The following is a 23,792-nucleotide window of genomic DNA, read 5'->3' as shown; positions in this document are numbered from 1 at the left end:
GTGAATGTTGCTTCCACCTTGCATGAAACGTGTTGAGTATCATAATGTCCTTTCTATGATGTAGGTTTTCATTAAAAAGTTACTATCCCGGGAAAGTCAGCTTCCAGAATGGCACTGTTAAGGGTTTCACAGACCCTCTACCCTGAAAAACAGCTGTAACTGATGAAAATTATTTTTAAAAAACTAAAGTCTCCGAAAATTGTCCTAAGGGCATTCAGCATATGGAGAGACATTTATGCAAGAATATGTACTAAACCTCAGAAAGGATAGAGAGAGTCTGTGACATTTGAACCACAACCTGCTCCTCCCTCCCTACCCTTCCCCAGTCAGAGTGATGATAGGTCTGTTCCGCAGGTGCTGCCAAGGACACCAGGCTCCCTTTCTCCCTGGCTCCCAGTCTAGGGCTGTGGTTGCAAGAGGCAGGCTTCCAGCGTTTCTCATTCCCCCCTTTCAGCACTATGTTATGGAAACTATTCTAGGCAAGAGCAGATGAGAGGCCTGGGGCTCCCTTCCTCCGCCCAGCCCCCACTCAGAGAGAGAAAGTTCTACTTCATGCATGGCAGGTCAAGAATACTGGACCCTTGCTCCAGCTTGCTTGTGGGGTCGGGGTTCCACACCTGGAGGGGAAAGCCAAGAAAACCAGAGGCTCCTACCCCTGCCACCACTGGTGGAGCAGTGACACAGGTGTTCTGCCCCCGGGAAGAGATGTGCAGTAAGAACAGAGTAAGAATGGAACTGACTTTATTTGGTACACAGCATGGGAAAGTTCAAGCCTGTGAGCACTGTTGAAAACAATGGAGACTTCGGTGGTAAACGATCCAAAGGAGGCTGGTATCTTCATGAGAGCAACATGCTAAACCATAGGCCAGCTACTGGTCTAACAGAGAGAACCAGGGAAAGAGACAGCTAACAAGAGCCTTCTTGGGGTCAGAACAAGCCTCAAAGACAGGCCTCAAAGACTACCCATGCCAAGGGACCCAAATTTAATTGGATCATATGGCAGTGCAATTTATGCTCCAGAATATTATCAAAAATAATAGCACAGTCAGCCTGAGTAACAGCTCAGGAGAGAAATAGCTGAGTGTGATACCAACAGAAGCAGACAGCTTAACAGATTTCAGGGAAAAAGACACTTAAGAGAGCCCTGCTAAAAACCACCATCACCCCAGGCTGACTACCCATGGCCAAGGCTGCACCCTCTGAGTCGCAACATCAGAGTCTGCACACTGTGGGGGAAATAGACTTCCCTAAAATAGTCCAAACAAGTCACAAACCAGCAACCAAAAAGACCTGGAGGGGATGGGATCAGTATCCAGGATTGCTACAACATACTATCTAAATCACCAATACTCAACAAAAAATTGAGACATGTAAAGAAACAGCAAAGTGTGGCCCTTATGCAAGAAAATAACAAGCAACAGAAATCACCTTTGAGAAGTCCTAGATGTCATACTTGAAATAGACTTTAAAGCAAGTATTATAAATGTATTTAAAGAATCGAAGGAAACCAAATTAAAGCAGTAAAAGAAGATATTATGATGATAGCCCATCAAAGAGGGAATATCATAAATAGATAGAAATTTTTAAAAAGAGCCAAATGAGAATTCTGGAGTTGAAAAGTAAATAACCAAAATGAGAAATTTCACTAGAGCTGTTCAGCATCATGTTTGAGTGAACAGTGACTATGCAATCTAAAGAACGGAGAAAAAGGATAAAAATGAACAGAGTTTCAGTGAAATGTGGGACATGGAAACACCAGAAGGAGAGGAAAGAACGGAAAAACATACTTGAAAAAATAATGGCTGAAAACCTCCCAACCTCCAACATTAATTTACACATCCTAAAACTCAGGGACCTCCAGATAACATAAACAAAAGAGAGCTACACTCAGACACATCATAGTAAAAATTTTGAAAGCCAAAGATTTAGGGTATCTTGAAAGTAATGTCTTGAAAGGCAGAGATTATCAGAGTCAATTAAAAAATAAATAAATAAAACAAGATCCAAATATATGCTGTCTACATGCCACACACTTTAAATTCAAAGATACAGGTAGGTTGACAGTAAAAGGATGGAAAAAGATAAACCTGAACTGGTTAGTTTAGGAGTTCCCTCTCTGACTGCTGCAGAGATGGCTCAGCCTTGGGCATACATAAGGTCTTCCAGACTGCCAGAGGTGAATGGGATTTCTTTTTAAGGCTGGCTTCCTAGAAGTCACCCTAGGTCAGAGTGTACTTCGTTGTTCACTCGGTGTGCCTGCCTCTCCCAGAATGAAACTAACCCCAGACTGGGAGGTAAGGGGAGAGGGCATCTCCCATCTTGGCCACACCTGCCTGGAGTAGAGCACTGGGGTAGAGCTTCCATAACACGTGGTTGGTTGGGTGGGATAAGGGAGCAGGTTGTGGTTCAAGTGCCACAGACTCTTGCTATTCTTACTAAGAATTAGTAGATTTTCTTGAATAAATGTTTCTCCATGTGCCAGATGCCCTTAGGACAATTTCCAGAGTCTTTCTTTACTGTGCTACTCTGGAAGTCCATCTTTCATTTTTAATTTTGATATGTATTAAGACATAGTTTGGAGTTTAACTCCTCTTTCATATAGAATGAGAAAAAATACTTTTATTACCTAATGTTTAGAATTCTTTCATTTTACACTTGATTTTGTTTCATAAAATTGAGATAAGAAACAAAGTTTCAGGATTTTACCATGTAAAAAGTTGGGGTTGCCTTAGTATTTTAATAAACGAAAATCCAAATTGGATATAATTATCATGACATTCTTCTCTTATATAATCTTGAATTTCAATGACTATGGTGATAAATCTTGGGAAAACTATCTTGATTCAAATTTGGAGAATTATAAATTTAACTTTTATTACAACATCTCTGCTTCTTATGTATTTTGTCTATTAAATAAATACTAAGTAAATCAGTGACTTACTAAATGATTTATCATATACGTGAAACTAAAAATAATAATGATTTTAAAACTCTGTAAGGATTGTAATGGTTCTCAGCTGAGTGAACAAGGCATGACCACATTCATCTCAGCCATAGAGCAAAAGGGTTAGACTGCAGATTCTGAAGAGACTTGTCCAGTTCTTTTTCTGGCTGTATGACTTTTGCTGAGGTACCTATCTCAGGCTTTCAAATGAACATAATAGTATGTCCTATATCATTTGGAAGAGCATGAGGGTTAATAAATTAATGCACTTAACAGTTCCTGGCATATGGTAGGTATTGAAAAATTGTTACTACTTTCATGTACATTAACCACTCCTGAGCATGAACTTACAGGGCATTAGTCCATTTTAAAGATGAAGCAAAATGTGTCTAGCTTTTATTTGTTTATTAATAAATTAAAACAAATTACCTCCAATGTTGTAAACACTTGAAATACCTTGCAAAACTCCTGATTCTGATTCTGAACTTACTGCTACAAATGGGTAATAAGATACAAGCTATACCCTTGTTATTGGAGTATATTTTTTTAGCAGTTTCTCAGCCTCACTTGTATCAGTTTTATTGAAACAATATATCTTATTAACCTTTCAAGATTAGCTATACAAAGAGGCTGCCTATGAGAGAACTGAGTTTTCTTCCATCAGGATTGTCTAAGCAAAATTAAAAACAAACAAACAAAAAACCCTTTCTAGAATGAAGGCTCCATGAGCACCTGAACCTTGCTCCCTTATTTTCTACAGAATATCTAGCTCCCAGAACAGTGCCTGAGATATATGACACTTTCAGTGTAGATATATGTGGACCTATGAATGGATTTTGAGTTAACAAGCTGTCCCCAGGCAGTGCTATCATCACATGCTTGGGTAGATGTGCCTGGGCCTCAGCTGGAGTCTGGGCCAGTTTGAGAGATGTACTGAGAAGAGTGGGTGTGAGGAAAGAGAAGGACTAAAATGTAGCAAACCTCCCTCCAGGGTTTAGGGGAGATGAGAAGGAAAAGAGAGGGCACAAAAGAGAGAAGCAAAAACTTAAGGCAACCAAGATAACGACACCTTTTGAAAATCAAGGAAGAGGTCTTTTGTAAATCACGGAAGGACTAATCAGTAATGACAAATGTAGAGTTGAAAGTGATGAAAATGAGAAAGTAACACTAAATTTCATGATTAGGAGGCTGGAGTAATCTCGGTGGAGCACTGGCTGTAGAAGCAGACTGTAGTGGGAGAAGGAATGAGAGTGTGGGGAGAAAGTGGAAGCAGTAGATACAGGTTGGGTTTTCAAGATGTTTGGTCTCGATACTAATAGACCCTGCAGAACTTAGAGAAATAACTGCATTTAGATAAGTTGTGTGTTTGTATTCTTAGCTTTGGGGAGATACAAGCATATTTAAAGATCTAGAGGAAGGAATCTCACCTCCCTCTCCCACTCAAAAAAAAAAAAAAACCCACAGGAATACATGATATGTAGGAGAAAAAGATATAAATGACATTTTGCATTCTAAGGATAGGTAAGAGAGAGAACCTAGAGCTTAGGTGGGGCCGAAGGAGGGCCCTGTCACTCAGGAGACCAGAAGTAAAAAGGAGAAGCTCCTGGGGAAAGTAAATGTCAGGGGGCTCTTCTGCCCTAGAACCTAACAGCCAGACACTGAAAAGCCCAAACCAGAATTGAAGATACAGGTAACTTTCTGCTTTAATGAGGCCAGAGAACTTGAAGTCAGGGCAAAAGCCCAGTCTGCCTTAAAGGAAAAGATGTCCTTTAGGTTTAGAAGGAGCATTCCAAAATAAGTTCACCCAAGGAGCATCAAAAGAGGCCAAGGGGGCTTCCCTGGTGGCACAGTGTTTGAGAGTCCACCTGCCGATGCAGGGGACATGGGTTCGTGCCCCGGTCTGGGAAGATCCTACATGCCGCAGAGCGGCTGGGCCCGTGAGCCATGGCCGCTCGGTCTGCGTGTCTGGAGCCTGTGCTCTGCAATGGGAGAGGCCACAACAGTGAGAGGCCCGCGTACCGCAAAAAAAAATTAAAAAAAAGAGGCCAAGGACAAGACCCACTTAACTCCCACTGCAGTAGTAAACAATTTATACAATGGAAAACTCTTACAACAGGAAAGAAAAATATATGGTGAAATAGATGATAGTATACCACAACCAAAAAATTGTTTTCATACTACAATATCGTTATAAAATATTGATATCTAATATATAAGAAAATGAGTGATAGATGTTGATATTTTATTTTACCTTTAAACTTAACTTCAGTTTAATTACATGATATGCCTTTATGTTTCCTTTTTCTTTAAGCTACTAAAAGTAAATGGCTCCAGGAACATCCAGAAAGTGCATATAACCTTGTGAATTCCCCACACTTAAAACCTGCCTGGGTCTTAGACAGAGCACTTTGGCATTTATCCTGTGACGTTGCAGAAGGGAAATACAAAGAAAGAGGAGTAGCTGCTTTGATTGAAAATGATCATCAAATGAATGTCAGTATGTATAGAGGAATACCACACTAAAACAATAGCAGAATTTCTAAAGTGTAAAGTAAATGTGTGGTTGAAAATCATTTAGAACCTGTCTTTTAATATGCTAAATAATGTTTAGTAAAAGGATTTTAAATGTGTATATTTTAACTATTGATATTTTCCAGTGCATTCGAAAAATAATTTGGGAGGATATTTTCCCAAAGATCCATCTCTGGGAATTTTTCCAAGTGGATGTTGACAAAGCAGTTGAGCAATTTAGAGGACTTCTTACACAAGGTACAGGATATACACTAGAATGTTTCTATCGATTTTAAGAAATCTAGTATTGCTCTTGAAGCGATAACTCTTCTCTTGGTTAACACATTATTAAATCTGTTATTATTATATGATATTTGTATTGTTTTTGATGCTCTAAAACTATGATTCTGGAAGCTATCTTAGAGTTAGCAGAGATACCTAAAGGGCATGTCATAATACATACTTATTTCCCTCGGGGACTGTTTCTTACACTGATTCCTTAGCACAATGCTCAGAATACCGTAGAGCTCAATATGTATTTGTTAAATGCATGAATGGCAGGTAAGTAGAGCAGAGTATTTCAGCGGCCAAAGACTCAAAACAGTCTTTGAAACTGAGAGATGTATGTCCTCTGTTGGCTAACATAGGAATCTTAACTGAGGTAGAGGGGCTTCTAGCTGATGGCGCCTACCATTAAGGCTACCTAACCACTAGTGAGACTGACTCAGGTACTAGCCAGTAGCAAAGATAAAGAAACAGATCTCCCTGACAAAGTAGGATAGAAAAAAACATGCTGAAAGAGAAATTAGGGTTTTTTGGAGGCAAATTAGAAAAATTATAAAGAATGTATCTTCAATTAGTATAGGACAGCCTAACAGCAAGGATCTTTGATGGCTAGAAATCCTCTTCCTCATCCAGAAACTAGAGCTTGCGTAGGGCCCAGAAATACTGCCTTCAAAGTAGAAATCAATATGACCTGAGGCCCAGGAAGCTTAGGGTCAGATTTACTCTCTCAACTTTCACAATTGTGTAACATCTTAATACATGAATTTTTTATATTAACTTTCCTTCATGTTTTATTTTACTGAAGATCTCCCCTTCCCTCTGATGTTTATAAGCTGTATTATTTATTTGCAATAATGTGCAAAAATATAATAAATGGAATGTGTGAGTTCCTCTCCCCCAAAACCTACTTACTAGAAGGAACTATCAATTAATAGTTTCTTGTGTTTCTTTTCAGACTCTTTTTGAAAGAAATTCCAATTTTATCTAATTATATATATATAAATTATATTCGTAAGTTTTATATTTATATCTATTTTATACACACACAAATAAAACTATAGCATATGGATTGTTTAACAACTTGTTATTTTAGTTGACAGCATGATCTTATTACAGCTAATTATTTCTTTTAACCTCTAGATAGAATACACTGTTTTAAAGTACTTGAATTTCTTTAGCCTTTTAGATAGACTATTTGCAGTTCATTTCTCATTCATTCAATACGTATTTATTGAATCAACTGTTATGTGAAAGGCACTCTTCCAGGCGTGGGGATTCAGTGGTGAACATAGTAGCAAGCCCTTGCCCTAGGAGAATTTATATTCTTATAAGCAGTACTATAGAAAATATATCCTTGTACATGTTATCTTTACTTGCTATGTGAGTAAATCTGTAGGACAAATTGTTAGACATAGAATTCGTGGGTCAAAGGGTATACAGATTTCATGATAAATTTATGATAGATATTGTCAAATTGCTTTTCAACACAAGTTGTACCAGTTTACATTATCACTAACTATACCATCACCAATGTTAGATACCATTAATCTTTATAATCTTTGTCAATAAGGGAAAATATTCATTATTTTAATTTACATTTCTTTGCCTATTAGTGAAATATCTTTTCACATGTTAATTAGCCATTTATAGTTCTTCCATTAATTCCCTATTAATGTTCTTTCCCTATTTTTCTACTGGGTTGTTTGTCTTTTTCATATTGACTTATTATTCTTTGTGATTCCTTATTATAGTGGCCTCAAATATATCCTCCTAGTATGCTGTTGATCTTTTAACTCTTGTTTATGGTAGTTTTTCCCCCAGTGTAACCAAATTTGTTAATCTTTTCTTTTATGGCTTCTGATTTCACATTGTGCCTAGACCTTCAAACAGCAATCTATGTTTTCTTCTGATAATCTTATTTATATTTTACTTTTAAATATTTAGTATACCTGGAATTTATATAAAGAAGATATTTAACTTTATTCTTATTTTTAAAAATGATATTGAGTTGATAATCCATCCTTTTATACTGATTTGGGGTACCACCATGATACTTCATAATGTATAATCATACACTAAATACACATGGACCTGTTAGCTGTGCTATTCCAGTGATCTGTCTTTTAGTCTACCAGTACTAAAGACTTTTATAATGTACACTGATTGTATAGCTTTTTCTCTTTTTTAAACACTTCTGGAATTTTTCATGTATGTTACTCATCTGGATTAACCTCAGAAAATACATATTAAAATCTATTTAATTTTTATCTTAGTTTGTTTGGGCCTTTATAAGCCATTGCAAAACCTTTTTAGAATAAGCCAGGTATTAATTAATATAAAATCAAACCCAGTGGAGGCAATCCTGTACCAATACCTGATTTATTAGGAACAAGTTCCAGAAGAAGAGTGAAAATTCCCCCCATAAAAGGTTTACTTACTTTTTTCATTTTTTATTATTATGTAAGAATATGCTTGTTGATGAAAAGGAAAACAGTATGAAAACAAACCTGTGTGCTTCTTTCAGAGAAAGTTAGGTTGTTAATATGACTTACTTTTTAGAATAGAAAGCAATCTTTGAGGAAAAAAAAGTCCTAATGTTAATATATTTGGTAGCACCTGTGAAGAAAATTTGTACCATCAACATCCTTAATGCCCTAAAGAATATATAGAATAACTGAATGCCAACTGAGGTAGAAAGATGGGACTGAGGTTGAACTGGTAGGAACTGCTGTGTTTTTCTTTTATAGTGTTTTTGGGGTTTTTTTCCTCAGTCAGTCTCTCTCTCTCTCTCTCTTTCTCTCTCTCTCTCTCTCTCTCTCTGTCTTTCCTTCCGTGTGTGTGTGTGTGTGTGTGTGTGTGTGTGTGTATGTGTGTGTGTGTGTGTGTTAGATGGTGTGCAGGAGGATGGACAGGGAGGTGGGAAGGATGCTTATGAAATAAACATATATTTTATTTTCCAAGAAAAAACTATAAACTAAAAATTTGAAATCAGTTATAATCTCCTTATGCATAGCTGCATTTAAGATATAATATTTTCTTTCTTTCAGGAAATAGGAAAACAACAAAGCCTGATCCAAAACAACACCTTAAGATTATTCAGGATCCTGAATACAGACGACTTGGCTGTACTGTAGATATGAACGTTGCACTAGCAACTTTCATACCACATGAGTATGTTTTATATTTTACTACATATTAAAGAGTACTATTACTTGTAAACCTTTATGGATAGTATTATTTTCATGCTATTGTTAAAAGCCTGAATATAAAATGAAAAAAAGTAATTCACCATAATTCTACTACTTCAAACGCATGACATTTCCCCTCTTGTCTGTGTGCTGGTCCATGTTCCTATACATAAATGTAAAAATGTATACAGTTGGAAAACTTCTTTAGCCATAATTAAGATCCTGATGAATATATTTAAAGTTTCTATGACCATTATTAGAAAATTTTTAAATGTAGAATTTGTAAAACCATTAAATAATGTTTGTATTGCTTTATCTGTTTCAAGTAATGGGCCAGCCGCAATTAACGAATGCTGCAGTTGGTTCCGGAAGAGAATTGAGGAATTAAATTCAGAGAAGCATCAACTCGTGAACTATCATCAGGAACAGGTTTTACCTACTTCTTTTGAACTGCTGTTTTTCTTTGAGTGTTAATACTGTTTCTTGTTGTTGTCATTGATGTAATATAATTTCATGTTTTCTAGGCAGTTAATTGCCTTTTGGGAAATGTGTTTTATGAACGACTGGCTGGCCATGGTCCTAAACTAGGACCTGTCACTAGAAAACATCCTTTGGTTACCAGGTATTCCATTTTTGTTTTCTTCTCATTAAAGGTTAAAAATTGAAAATTGTATTAAACTCTTCAAATTAACCTAAATGTTTCCTTTAATGTGTGACTCAGTACATTTCTTAAATTGAAATAGAAGTTTTGATCTGGTGACTAAGCTTAATATTAATTAATTTTGTTAGGCACATCTTTAGTTAGAGAAACTATCATTATTATGAACCAATTTATAATCATTTACATTCATGTTTCTGGAGGACTGCATACTTACTAATAAATTCAACGTTAATCAAATTAAGCAAGCATTTAGTTCCTTATACTTTAAGTAATATACAACATAGATTAGGCAACTGAAGTGTAGTAAAAACCTTTGCAAAATAATGTCAATTCCTCAGTGATTTTCTTAGTAATTTTATGAGATTTTTAAAGTTATTATTTAGAATGTTAATCAGATATGCTATTTCTCAAATCCTATTAGGTTTACTCAAAATGTCTACTGACGATTTTTTTACCTATATTGCAGTTTATTTCCCATAAATGGTGTCAAACTAATCTTTTCTATTCTATTCACTAGGGAAGAAGTTTAATTTTAATAGTGCTAATTCACATTCTCTCCAAGGAGTTTCTCTGTATGGATTTCATACTTGATTGTATCTCCCTAGATATTTTACTTTCCCTTTTGAAGAAATGCCCCTCTCCACAGAAGAATCTATGATTCATGTCCCAAATAAAGCTTGTTTTCTGATGGCACATAATGGATGGGTAATGGGAGATGATCCCCTTCGAAACTTTGCTGAACCAGGTATATCATTTTTGTTAACTTCTCTATGGATAGGGAAATAAAAGTTCACGGCAAGCTCAAAATATAAATTGTTTATTGATTTTTCCCCCCACTATGCTAGTGTTTTTAAAACTATTTCATTACAGATGCCAGAGGTGCATACAGTTTGAGAGAGAAGAGAAGGGATTGACAGGATGGGATTCACCTTCTTCTTTTCCCTCCTTTCCCTTTCTACCCCTTATCTCCTCAAACAGAATAGCTTTTATATATCTATTTTATATTGTGGTTCTGCCTAAGAGTTTATTTGGGCAACAATTTATTGCGTTTTTAAAAGACATTTGAAACCTCTGTTATTACAACTATTTACTATAAGAGATATTTTCACTCATTAGCCAGAGGAGTATTTAAGGTATTTGAATGGCAGTTAAACTAGAAACCAGTTGTTTTTAGATTCCCTCTCACTTAATACTAGCATCTTATTTTTCTACAGCTATTTCATTGCCAGGAAGAATTTTGCAGGGGACCTATCAATATATTTATTTTTTAACATTTTAGAATTAGAAGCCTGTTTTAATGACATTAAATTTAATTCAGAAATCTCATTTTTTTTAAAAAAAAAGAGTGTAGCTTTGGATTTAAGTATCTCTGCCCTCTCCTTTCTAACCATTCTAAATGAAAAAAGACATTCTGCTCTACACCGTGGATTTAATGTAACCTATTGCCAAAAATTGGTAGCAAGGTGGAGATGGAGCTTTAAATGTTTTTGGTAGAACTGTAGCTTTAAAGGCCTACTATTATTGTTTTCCTTCAAGAAGTAACTTAAATTTTTGCCATTAAGCACACATTTTTAGAAGAGACAATAAGGTACAATTTTAGCAAAATAGATATGAGATCCAAATTACTATTAACTTTAAAAAATTTTATCCCATGCTATTTTAGATGTAATTTTAACCTATATATGGTTTGTGTTAGAAATAGTAAATGTGTTTTAAAAACAAGTTTTTCCTTGAAGTAAATGTTTTCATTTTGTTTCTCAAACCATTGAAAGCAAGCTCCTTTCTTAACAGGTTCAGATGTTTATCTAAGGAGAGAACTTATTTGCTGGGGAGACAGTGTTAAATTACGCTATGGGAAAAAACCAGAGGACTGTCCTTATCTCTGGGCACACATGAAAAAATACACTGAAATAACTGCGACTTATTTCCAGGGAGTCCGTCTTGATAACTGTCACTCAACACCTCTTCATGTAGCCGAGGTACAGAAAAACAATTCATCTACGTTAAGAAAAGAAATTCAGTATTCTCTCCTAGCTTTCCTTAAATAGAGTATACAAATATATGTTTCCTTTTGCTAGTTGGATACCAACATTGATTTGGTGGTAGTATTTAACACTTGCATAATTTGCATAGTTCTGACAATTTTTTGATGCAGCTGTTATGGAGTACTGGGCTATAAAACGTTTGAGTTAATATTTTTATTTTAAGTTAGGGAAGTACATTATATTGTCTCTGATAATACACACACAACCATATTGCTGTATATATATTATTAAAATATTCATATTTTAATATTAAAACAGAATTAATCTTATTAATATTTTAATATATAAGTATTAATTTGTCTTATTCTTGTTATTTTTAGGTTGCTTTCAATACATTAGTAGCCACTGTGAAGTTGAATAGCTTATTTCATATTATAATGATTATTTAAACCCTAACATTACAGCATATTGAAACTATTTTAACCTCATTGATTCAATTTTTATTAATTGTTTATAAAAATGTAAATGTAAACATAAAAGTTTTCTATTCCTCTTTGGGTTTTTTTACAGTAACTTAAGCAATGCCAACACTTACAGCATTATCTTTTACCTTTTGCAGCTTTGTAAACACTTCAAATTTTCATTCTGTTTATAAGATCTTTGATAGTTTTCTAGTCACAAGTTAGTGTTCTTTGGAAATGTGTGCTTATCTGAAAAACATCTATTTCTATACTTTTAAAGCAGTATTATGATGTATATGTTTCAAGTCCTGTGATGAAAAACTGATTTGATTTGGAAGAATTTAATGAACATTAGTTAAGGTGGTAGACGTTTTTTAGCTTCAAAAAATGGCGGAGGATTTTTTGTGTGTGCCTTTATAGCAACATCAAAAAAAATACACTTTTAAGATTGTTATAACATTATGGCAAAAGTTAGAATATTAAAATTTAATTTGCTTAATTTTAAGTTACATAATCCTCTAGGATCTTACTTGATAGAATTTCAAGTATTTTATTAGTCTTTGTGTAAATGTTATGTTAAAAATAACTTTTTGGAACTGATCTGATTTCTGATTAAGAGTTTTGGGGGGGAAAAAAAAAAAAGAGTTTTGGGGAATTCCCTGGTGGTCCAGTAGTTAGGACTCAGTGCTTTCACTGCAATGGCCCCAGTTCAGTCCCTGGTCAGGGAACTAAGATACTGCAAGCTGCAAAGCATGGCCAAAAAAAAAAAGTTTACTATCATCTGTAGGAAAAACTGGCTTCAGTCTGGTCAGACCTAATCTTTGCAATAGCTAAATGATTCACCAGTAGGGAATTTATCATGAATAGCTTAGTCAAGTGCCTGGAAATTAATGGTCTGATTAGAGGTATTAAAAACAAACATAAAACGGGGGGAAATCCTAGCAGAACTGCAGTGTTATGGTTTACATTTTTTAATGTGACACTAACATTTTTCTTCTTTCTTTTTTCCTCCCCCTTGTGTCCCTATATCTGCAAAATCTAATCTTCCTTTTTAACTGTTATATTGTCTTTATAAATTCTCTTGTTTCCTGTGTGTATTGGTCTGTTTTATGTTTTCTTACATATGCACAATTACTTTATTTGGAAATTCATCTTTTGTCTTGCTACATGATATTTTCCTTTGTCAAATCCATGCCTAATCTTGCCTCCTCTCCTTCCCCTGCACCATCTTGCTTTTCTCTTTCTGTTACATTTGTAACTGTGCTTTTTGCAGTACATGTTGGATGCTGCTAGGAAATTGCAACCCAATTTATATGTAGTAGCTGAACTGTTCACAGGAAGTGAAGACCTGGACAATATCTTTGTTACTAGACTGGGCATTAGTTCCTTAATAAGAGGTAGGCTTATTGAAAGTGTTTCTCCCATCTAAAGCTTTAGTTTTTGTTTAAGTAGATTAAAAGGCATTTAATAGCTTTATATACAGCATTTAATAATGTTCAACATAGTTACTGTTCTTTTAAATATTCTACTCAGAATTTCCTAGTATAACTTAGTCTGTTTTCATCAGTAAAAATTTCCACTTTGGGGTAAAATATCTCATTTTAACTTGAAAGAGCAGTGGAATGAACTGATGATTCATGAACAAAACCATTTTTTTGGTTGTTGAAAATATACAAATCTGTTTTTCATCTCCTACCTGCCTATGTGATATAATCTTTAGATTTTTCTTCATAGATTTTATATAACCAACATCCTAATAAACAACATATGTTCCCTTTTACCTGCATGAACCATTTCTCTGGTTAAGTTACAGAGAAGACTTTTTTGTCATTTAAACTAATGGACATTTGTTTAAATGTTTAAAGCTGTTTTATTTTTTATAATATTTATGTGGTCTTTTTTTGAAAATCAGTCATGATACGAAATCTAATCTCTTCTTGGACATTGATAATGAAGATTGTTAAAATATTCTGTAATGCCTTGCAGAGGCAATGAGTGCGTATGACAGTCATGAAGAGGGCAGATTAGTTTACCGATATGGAGGAGAACCTGTTGGATCCTTCGTTCAGCCCTGTTTGAGGCCTTTAATACCAGCTATTGCACATGCCCTGTTTATGGATGTTACCCATGATAATGAGTGTCCTATTGTGGTAAGTATCTAACGTGTTTCTTGTACTTACTGATTTTGCTGAATGTTTTGATATTTAGTTCCCTGCTATTTAGTGGTAGTAATATCCACAAAACTTCAAAATAGTGCCTTAGTGATTGTGATACAAAGGTTTTTGAGCGTTTTGTTATTTGTTATCTTATCAAATGTATTTATGCACTTATCCTTTTACTTCATTATGCTATAGGATGGCACTTTGCATTTGAAAGAAAATAAACTTTTGGGTTTTTGTTTGTTTGTTTTTTTATTGTTTTCTAGCATAGGTCAGCATATGATGCTCTCCCAAGTTCCACGATTGTTTCTATGGCATGTTGTGCTAGTGGAAGTACTAAGGGCTATGACGAATTAGTGCCTCATCAGGTTTGTTGGTGTTGTTTTTTAAAACTACAAGGCAAAAAACTTTGATCATTTTTACCAAAAGTTCTCATTGTAATTAAAACGTACACATGGCTAAGTTGTAATTTTGTTCAGATTTCAGTAGTTTCTGAAGAACGGTTTTACACTAAGTGGAATCCTGCAGCATCACCGTCCAATTTCGGTGAAGTTAATTTCCAAAGTGGCATCATTGCAGCCAGGTGTGCCATCAATAAACTTCACCAAGAGCTTGGAGCCAAGGGTTTTATTCAGGCAAGAAACTAAATTTTCTAGGTTTCTTTCTTAAGGTTCAATTTTAGAGTCTTCCCAATTTGAGCACTAATGTGTTTTCTCTTTGTTTCTCAGGTGTATGTGGATCAAGTTGATGAAGACATAGTGGCAGTAACAAGACACTCACCTAGTATCCATCAATCAGTTGTATCTGTGTCTAGAACTGCTTTCAGGAATCCCAAGACTTCATTTTACAGGAAGGAAGTGCCTCAAATGTGCATCCCTGGTAATGGGATCTAAAAAGTGTTATTGTGATTATATTGTTAAATTGTTAATAATAATAATAATAAATATTATTAAATTGTTACATATCATATATATTGTAACACAGTGCAAGTGTAGATGTAGTTGAGAAAAAGCATTAGAAATTTTTGATAGCTTATATTTTTACTACATGGAACAAAACCTGAAAATACTCTCAAATGTTAACATTTTTTGAGTTGTGAAGTGATTTTGTTTTCATCCTAATACATTCCCTTATCTCCTAATTTGTATAAAATGAACATGTATTTCTTCTATACCCAGGAAAATATATATGTATGTTCATGTGTTTGTATATATGTATATACATATATTCATATGTGTGTCCAAGTGTTTTTATGTATGTGTATACACATATTTACATATATAAACCAAAATGGAAAATAGTTTAATATTTAAGGCTCTTTATAATCCATCCTCACCTACCTTCCTGGCCCTGTGTCACTCCACTATTTCAACCAAATAGATATTTTCACTGTTCCCCAAGTAGTCTTACTTACACTTATTTATGAATTCTTTACATCTTTCAAGGACTAAAGTTTCACCTCCTTTGAGAATCTTTCTCTAAGTATTCAGTGAACTCTCTCTCCTCTGAACATAAAGTAATTATATTCTCTCTATATCACTCTGACACTTAGTTATAAAATACATCCTTGAGATATATCCTTAGTATTGCTTGATTTTTTTCTAGACATGTGTATTTCATTTCCTTCCTTATTATTATATATAATATATTATGGCATAACATGCTCCTGTGCATACAGCAGCTGTCCAAGTCTGTTGATTAATTGAGTGAATGAAGATTCTCATAAAAATCATCATATTCTATATTGGTTGCTAGTTGCTAAATATTCATAACTCCCATTTTTAGAAATTATCAACTTGAATAGTTTCAGAGTCAAATGTTTATTACTTTTTTTGACTAGTCACATGTTTATATTCAGTAATCTTATTTGGTTGTTGCTAATATACATACATAGTTTTACATGGCTGCACTCAGTGTATACAGTAGTTTCTCAGGGGTTTTTTTTTTTTTTTGTCAGTGATCATCCTTAAAACATTTTCCACTTTATCAGTTCACAAAATTGTGATTTTCATTATGTTAAATATTTCATATTTTATTATGTTAGTATTCCATTTTTAATATTTTGGGGTATGTTTAGCAGTGTTCTTTAAGATTTGAATATACACTAGGAATAATTCTTTTTCTTTTGAACAATTTTCTTAGTATATATTTCCAGAAGTAGATTTCTGGATCAAAAAGTCTTTCATTGTCAGATTAATGGTTCAAATTATTTAAATAATTTAAATAATAATGTTGCAGTTTTATATATCCTTTGGTCCAGCAATTCTATTCCCAGGTATATATCTGAGAAACTCTTCTGCATTTCCATTAGGAAATATGCACAGAAATATTTATTGTAACATTATTTATAGTAGAGAAAAACAATAACAATGTTAATAAAATGAATGCATTTTGGTATATTCATACAGTGGAATACTATTTGGCATTTGAAATAAATGAGGTAGAGCTAATTTATATTAGCTGAACAAACCTAAAAAATACAGTGTTGTCCAATAGAAAGGAAGTTGCAGAAATGTATATATAACTTGAATCACTTAAATAAACTTGGACATATGGAGAATAGTATATATTTGCTTAGGGAAACATACATATGTAGCAAAAATGCACAGGATCAATGAACTCCAACCTTCAGGTAGTGGTTGCCTCTGAAGGGGGGGAAAGGTACACAGGGACATCAGTTGGATTTGGAATGTTTTCTTAAGTGAGGTAAAGAGATCTGGGTGTTTTAAATTTTTCCCTATTTTTTCTGTCTTTGAAATATTCCATTTTTTAAATGTAAGCCTTTCAAGTGATCTACTTTCTCTCCACTCAATATTAAGAAGGTTGTATATTGTTCCCCAGAGCTAAGCCATTATTACTTGATGAGATCTCTTTTCAAATAAAGCTTTGTTAATTAAGTTGTGATTTTTTTTAAAGCATTGTGTAAAAGCTGCATCTTGGGTAGAATTATCTACTTTCAGACTGGTTTTTTTTTTAATTAACTGATATTTCATATTCAACTTTAAGTTAAGTGATTTAAAACCTCTTTACCAATTCTTAATTTCAGATGGTTTAATATGAAAATTTGCTAAAGTTTTTATATATTCCTAGGCAAAATTGAAGAAGTAGTTCTTGAAGCTAGAACTGTTGAGAGAAATACGGAACCTTATAGGAAGGATGCTAATTCAATCAATGGAATGCCAAATATCACAGTAGAAATTAGAGAACATATTCAGGTATTTGGGACTCTCATCCCACTACTGTGTTTAACATTTTAAGGACATTAGAATTATTTATTGAACAGTTTTATATAATTTTTTTCAAGCTTAATGAAAGTAAAATTGTTAAACAAGCTGGAATTACCACAAAAGGACCCAATGAATATATTCAAGAAATAGAGTTTGAAAATTTGTCTCCTGGAAGTGTTATTATATTCAGGTATGTTAATTAGAGTTCAAACTGTTAACTTTACTTATATTTAAAGTGTTTTACATATCCTGTTAATTTTGAATAAATTACTCCTAAAAATTAACCATATTTTAATTAATGTTTTCAGAGTTAGTCTTGATCCACATGCACAAGCTGCTGTTGGAATTCTTCGAAATCATCTGACACAGTTCAGTCCTCATTTTAAATCTGGGAGTCTTGCTGTTGACAACACAGATCCTATATTAAAAATTCCTTTTGCTTCGTAAGTATGCCTTATTTTATGGAGATTTGCACTTTAATAACTGATAAGTTACCGCAAGCCTGATTTAAGCAGTTTTAAGAGTCCTGTATATCCTTGTTGCTTAAAGGATGGTCTAAGGACCAGGAGTATTTTCATCACTTAGTGTTAACATTTTGTCCTGTGGCTTGTGCCTGTGTATGCAAGCATGTGCTCTCACTCATACACTCCCAGATAGATAGATAGATAAACATGTATACATATATATGCTATACATATCTATCTATCTATCTATATACACGTCTCTGTACACATATACACACAGGTTTTCTGAACTATTTGAGACTAAGTTGCATACTTCATACTTCTTACCACTTCATTTATTTAATGTCAATGCATTATTCTAATATATGGCTATACCATAATTTATTTCATCAGTCTACATTTTTTGGACAGCTGAATTGCTCCCAATTATTCCCTATTATGTATGTCTTTGTACATTCATCTTTGCATAAATCCTTTGTTATTCCTTTACTAATCAGATTAGCCCTTGCTAGGTGGTACCATATAGTACTAAAGAGTATGGGTTTTGAAATTTAAGGCTGGGTTTAACTCCAGCTTCACCACTGTCAGTATGATCTTGAACAAATTATTTAGACTTTCTTCATCTCAGTTTCCTCATCTGGAAAATGGGGCTTATAATAGTTCCTACCTCTTAGATTTTGTAAGGATTAAATAGGATAATGCATATAAAGCACTTAACACAATTCATGGCACATAACGAATACTCAATATATGTTTGATATCATGAGTACTAGGATAATTTCCAGGGTTGGAATTTCGGAGTTAGACTGTCTGTATATATGAGGCTTTTAATACTGCCAAATCTGCTCCAGAAAGATTATATTAATTAATATTTTCAGCTCTATGTAAAAGAGTCTAGTATCGCACATCCTTACTAATACTGAGTATATATTATTGTAATGTTTAACAGCATAGAGGATGCGACTAGACTGCTAGGGTTTGAGTCTAATTTCAGACTCTTAGCTGTAAGACGTAAGACCTTGGGCAAGTTACCTAAGATATAATTATAGTGACTCACAGAATAGTGTCTGACACAGAGTGAGTGATCAGTAAGTGTTAGCTATTAGTCAAATTGGTAAACATAAAATACTTTAAAATGATATCTCAATTTATTTTAAATTTTAAGCTAATTTTTTTGTTCATCAGCCATTTGTATTTATTTGGTGATATGTCATTTTACATATTAGCTCATTTTTCTGTTCCGTTCAATTGTTTTTGTTGTTTTTTAAGAGCTTTTATTAATAAGGGTATTAACTCTTAATTCAAACCATACTTAGTAGTTACATTCTAAAGAAAAATCTGTGATGAAGCAGTTTTGTGTTTCTATGGAAGGTTTATAAAATGCACATTCCTCATCAGAGCTACTTAGATTATTTTGGGACAAGATCAAGAAATCTACACTTTAATATGCTTTGCAGGTGATTCTTATGCAAGGAGTTCACTGACTACATCTTGAAAAATACTGCACTAGAATGGACTTGGTACTGAGGCTACTGATAGATTTGACTCACTCTTGATTCACAAATTGCCAAGGAACGGTTAGTCCCAGCTGGGAGGAGAGAGGCTAACAAAGACCGAGGGAACAAAGCACAGCTGACAGTTTTCTAAGCTCAGAGGATATGTATTCAGTTATATAAAATGAAATTATATAACTGAGTAGTTAGAAGTGCAAGAAAAGAAAGTAGGGTTTCAGCTGCATTCAGGTGTAGTCATTTACACAATCTCACTGCTAACTGGACAAAGGGAAACCAAGGCGATGATAGTTAAACACTTCCTTCTGCTCATTATCAAGAAACATCTTTATCTAAGAAAATCTGGTTTCTTAAACAACCAAGCTGAAGGGTAATGCAACCTTAGGAGCTGAAAGGAGAAGAGGAGAGGAATGTAGCAGTAGAGTAACACATGATTTCTAAGGTCGTTAGCTGTGACTTTTGATTATCCTTTTATTGGTCCTTTGATAATTATTTTGAGTTTAAGATAATTAGCATAAAAAGTTCTTATTGCCCCACATAGGAGAATATAAAGAAGAGGAAAAACTAAGTCTGAACTAGAAAGATTAAAAACAAATTTATAAGATAAAGGATATAGCAACCAAAAAATTTTTCCAGTATACTTCTAATTAATAAAATTTAGCACTTGATTATTTCTTTGGCTTGGGAGAAATGTTACTTCTAATTGAGTTTTTAGCATGTTTATCCTCTAATTATTATTTATAAATGTATATTGTTTACAATGTATAGTATAATGCTGAGTTCCTAAAACATACATTGCTAAAACATTTTTTGTTATGATTCATATTTTCTTTATTTTTATTGAGAGCAAGTGAAATTTCAGTATGTTTAACCAGTTTTCTTTATTTTCCAACTTTTAGTATTGCCTCTAAATTAACTTTGGCTGAGCTAAATCAGGTACTTTACCGATGTGAATCAGAAGAACAAGAAGATGGTGGAGGGTGTTATAACATACCAAACTGGTCATCTCTTAAATATGCAGGTCTTCAAGGTAAGCAAGTATAAGGATAGTGAAACTTTTCAGGGTTTTTTGTTTTTGTTTTTGTATTTAAGGGTCATATGGTGTCTTCCTTATAGGAATAAGAGTATGGGCTCAGAGTTCAACTGCTTTGGCAGTTGAAATTATGGCTCTGCCACCTACTCATTGACCTCTGGCAAGTAACTTAAATTCTCTGTGCCCCAACTTCTGCCTCCATAAAATGTGAATAATATTGTCTGATTCATAGACTTTTATGAGGGTTAAATGAGTTCATTCGTTTGGGCTCCAAATGGGACTAGGTTGTAAATATATTCATCTTCCTTTTTTGTCTAATTGGAAATATTTTCTTGTTGCATATTTGTTTTAACCTACAAAGAGAACTTTCAGTTAAATATTATGCAGTTAGAGTAGTTGTAAAGTGGGATACAGGAACTAAATATTTAACTATCAGTTTAATTCATTTGGCTGGTAATATTTTCTTAGATTTTTATCTAGGAAATTTGGTTTCTCACACATGTATTCCTGGTTCATATAGTTTCCCACTTATCAAACCTCCTTTTCAACTCCTTATTTCTCTGTCCATCTAACCCATCTTTAAGGGCCAATCCAATTCTTAACATCTTCCACAAATCTTTCCTTAACTATTGCTTTCACAGTAATTTCTTTGTCCTCCAGACACCCATTGCATTTATCTATTATGTCTCTTATTAGCCCTTGGAATTTACTGCCTTATTTTAATAATAAATATAATTTTTGTATGAATCTTTATTATGGTGGTCAAGAAATAGGCTTTAGAACCACACTTTGTGGGTTGCACTGACTAGCTGTATAACTATATGGTAAACTCTCTGTGGCTCAGTTTTCTCATCTGTAAAATGAAGATAAAAACAGAATCTGGGCTTCCCTGGTGGCGCAGTGGTTGGGAGTCTGCCTGCCGATGCAGGGGACGCGGGTTCGTGCCCTGGTCTGGGAGGATCCCACATGCCGCGGAGCGGCTGGGCCCGTGGGCCATGGCCACTGAGCCTCCGCGTCCGGAGCTTGTGCTCTGCAGTGGGAGAGGCCACATCAGTGAGAGGCCCGCGTAGAGCAAAAAAAAAAAAAAAAAAAAACAGAATCTCCCACAAGGGGTTACTGTTAGAATTAAATGAATTAATACATGTAAAGTACTTAGACAATGCTTATAGTTCATAGTAAGTATTCAGTGATAATTAGCTTTAAAACTCCACTACGTAGACTGTACCTTGAGAAAGAACAATGTTTGCCTTTTGGGGGATTCTTGGTTTTTAGCTTTCATACCTTCTACAAAATCAAGCACATAAGAAGCTCTCAATAAAAATTTGTAAGACTTTTTGTGCTTATGACATTTTGTTTTTTCTAAAATATTCTCATTTTCAACAAAAAATGTTTTATGCTGTGAGTAATAAAGAAATATATATCTTACCACTCTTAAGCAGATACCTACCATTTTCACTCTGAGCTGTTAAACTCCTTCTGTTTGCCTGAAAAGACCATACTTGTGTGAACTTCTCTTCTGGCCTTTATGTTTCTTAAAGTTAAGTCCGGTTTTTTACTAATTTCTCTTTACCTTCTCATGAAATGATTTTTCTCATTCTTTCTAAGTATAATTGCCCTTCCCTGATTTATTTTTTACTCTGTACCAATCCCTTTACCCTCTGGCAATTTAGTATCTCCAGCAGCCACCTGATATTTCCAGCAGGCTGTTAATAGCAACCTCAGATTAAATCACACTTAACCATTTCACTGACCTTTCTCTCCTCTAACCAAAATCCCCCTTCCCTACTTCTTGTAACAATACATATTCAGTCATGTTGGAATCCAGGAATCCACTTTTGGACCTGCCCCTTTTATCCTCAACATTTGATCAATAATTAATCAAAATTATTGTATATGTGTTCACCCCACATCAATAATCATGACTTCTGGATTTTTTTCTGTATTCTCTTTTGGTATACTATTTCCTTTTTATTTCCACAGTTATCACCCTGTCTAGGACTAAGTCCTGTCTACAAAACCAACTAACCAGTTTTCCAACCTCTTGATACCTTTTCCACAAATCATACCATCCCATTGGGTATCATCAGACCTCTCTTCTAAAACACTGCTCCGTCATGTCATTCCATTATTCAGTAAGTGGAGCTAACACTTACTGAGCAATATTTACCTTCCCTGAAAATGCTAGGGTGTATATAGACCATTATTTTATACTGTCTTGTTTTCTAGATTTTTTTATGTTTTAAGCTTTGTTTCCTAAAGAAGATTATAAGCTTCCTGAAGGAAAGAATATCTTAAATTTATATATTTATTTTTTAATTTCTCAAAACATGCTATATACACAGTAAAATTAATTAAATTCTAACTAAATAAATTTATTTGAAATGAAGTCAATGAAGCCAATATAATTTTTTAAGGTGGAAATTACTACCTTATTAAATAATGAAAGTTGTACTCTTGCTCTGTCATTGAAATAATAGAATGTGCTATATATGCATAGGAATTCTAATACTTCTATCTGAGTAGTACTTGAGGATATGCCTGTATACCTCATTTTGATACTTCATTTAGTTCCAAGTACCTCCTGTTATATTTCAAAGAGCCTCTCCAAAACAGACTTTATTTATTACCACCATAGGTGCTCTTGCTGTCTCTGAAACCAGTTCTATGATTTTCTTAAATCTTGCCTGAATATTAAGGAATCCACCACTTTTCAACTGTGAAAAGATAGACTTATCAGTTTTCTTCCCCCAGATCCTTAGGGCAGGGAAGCTATGCCAATTGCCTTTGAATATTGTAATATTAAAATTCAAAAGAGCAGGACCAGCCCCAGAAAATAGGAATCTAGGAAAACTCCGCATAGCTCCTGTGACAGCAGTCCCCTTCAGTATGCCTTTGTATCTTGGTTCAAGTCAGTGTTGCCACACTTATCTCCAGCCCTGGGAAGTGCCACTAAGGACTGTGCAGTCCCTCTGTCTACCTGTATATGTGTTCACCCCAAATCTCTAGAGACTAGCAGCAGCCCAGGCTATGAGAACAAACTACCTTTGCCAGTGATTAAATTGTCATGATATTTCTCTAAATTTTCAGGATTAATGTCCATATTGGCAGAAATAAGACCAAAGAATGACTTGGGGCATCCCTTTTGTGATAATTTGAGATCTGGAGACTGGATGATTGACTATGTCAGTAACCGGCTTATTTCACGGTCAGGAACCATTGCTGAAGTAAGTAAAGCTATATTCTAGTCCAGAAAAACAAGGGCACAATAGAAGTATATTAACATACTACATATAATATTTATATTGTTTTCTAACCTGAAACATTATTTTCTAAACTGAAACATTTTCCTCCCTTCTTCATCGT

The 23,792-nt window shown here is 34.2% G+C and overlaps 1 protein-coding gene and 1 long non-coding RNA gene across 3 annotated transcripts in view; one reads left to right on the top strand and one right to left on the bottom strand.

Moving 5' to 3' along the window:
• AGL (amylo-alpha-1, 6-glucosidase, 4-alpha-glucanotransferase) overlaps window positions 1-23,792 on the top strand; it is a 79,487-nt gene that overhangs the window by 16,041 nt on the left and 39,654 nt on the right. For both annotated transcript variants that reach the window (XM_060139519.1, XM_060139518.1), the window contains exons 6-22: window positions 5,256-5,437; window positions 5,602-5,713; window positions 8,788-8,911; window positions 9,255-9,357; window positions 9,453-9,550; window positions 10,195-10,334; window positions 11,381-11,568; window positions 13,309-13,432; window positions 14,022-14,185; window positions 14,461-14,562; window positions 14,674-14,829; window positions 14,923-15,073; window positions 17,285-17,409; window positions 17,499-17,611; window positions 17,730-17,864; window positions 20,296-20,426; window positions 23,517-23,653. In XM_060139519.1, coding sequence (XP_059995502.1) covers window positions 5,256-5,437; window positions 5,602-5,713; window positions 8,788-8,911; window positions 9,255-9,357; window positions 9,453-9,550; window positions 10,195-10,334; window positions 11,381-11,568; window positions 13,309-13,432; window positions 14,022-14,185; window positions 14,461-14,562; window positions 14,674-14,829; window positions 14,923-15,073; window positions 17,285-17,409; window positions 17,499-17,611; window positions 17,730-17,864; window positions 20,296-20,426; window positions 23,517-23,653 — 2,285 coding nt within the window. The remainder of the gene's footprint in view (window positions 1-5,255; window positions 5,438-5,601; window positions 5,714-8,787; window positions 8,912-9,254; window positions 9,358-9,452; window positions 9,551-10,194; window positions 10,335-11,380; window positions 11,569-13,308; window positions 13,433-14,021; window positions 14,186-14,460; window positions 14,563-14,673; window positions 14,830-14,922; window positions 15,074-17,284; window positions 17,410-17,498; window positions 17,612-17,729; window positions 17,865-20,295; window positions 20,427-23,516; window positions 23,654-23,792) is intronic.
• Window positions 1-23,792, bottom strand: part of LOC132514594 (uncharacterized) — a 115,960-nt gene that overhangs the window by 62,858 nt on the left and 29,310 nt on the right. The gene's annotated exons all lie outside the window — the stretch shown is intronic.

This window comes from Lagenorhynchus albirostris, chromosome 2 (assembly GCF_949774975.1).
Source record: "Lagenorhynchus albirostris chromosome 2, mLagAlb1.1, whole genome shotgun sequence".
Taxonomy (NCBI): Eukaryota; Metazoa; Chordata; class Mammalia; order Artiodactyla; family Delphinidae; genus Lagenorhynchus; species Lagenorhynchus albirostris.
Note: the sequence above shows the minus strand (reverse complement) of the source record. Positions and strands in the feature narration are given on the sequence as shown.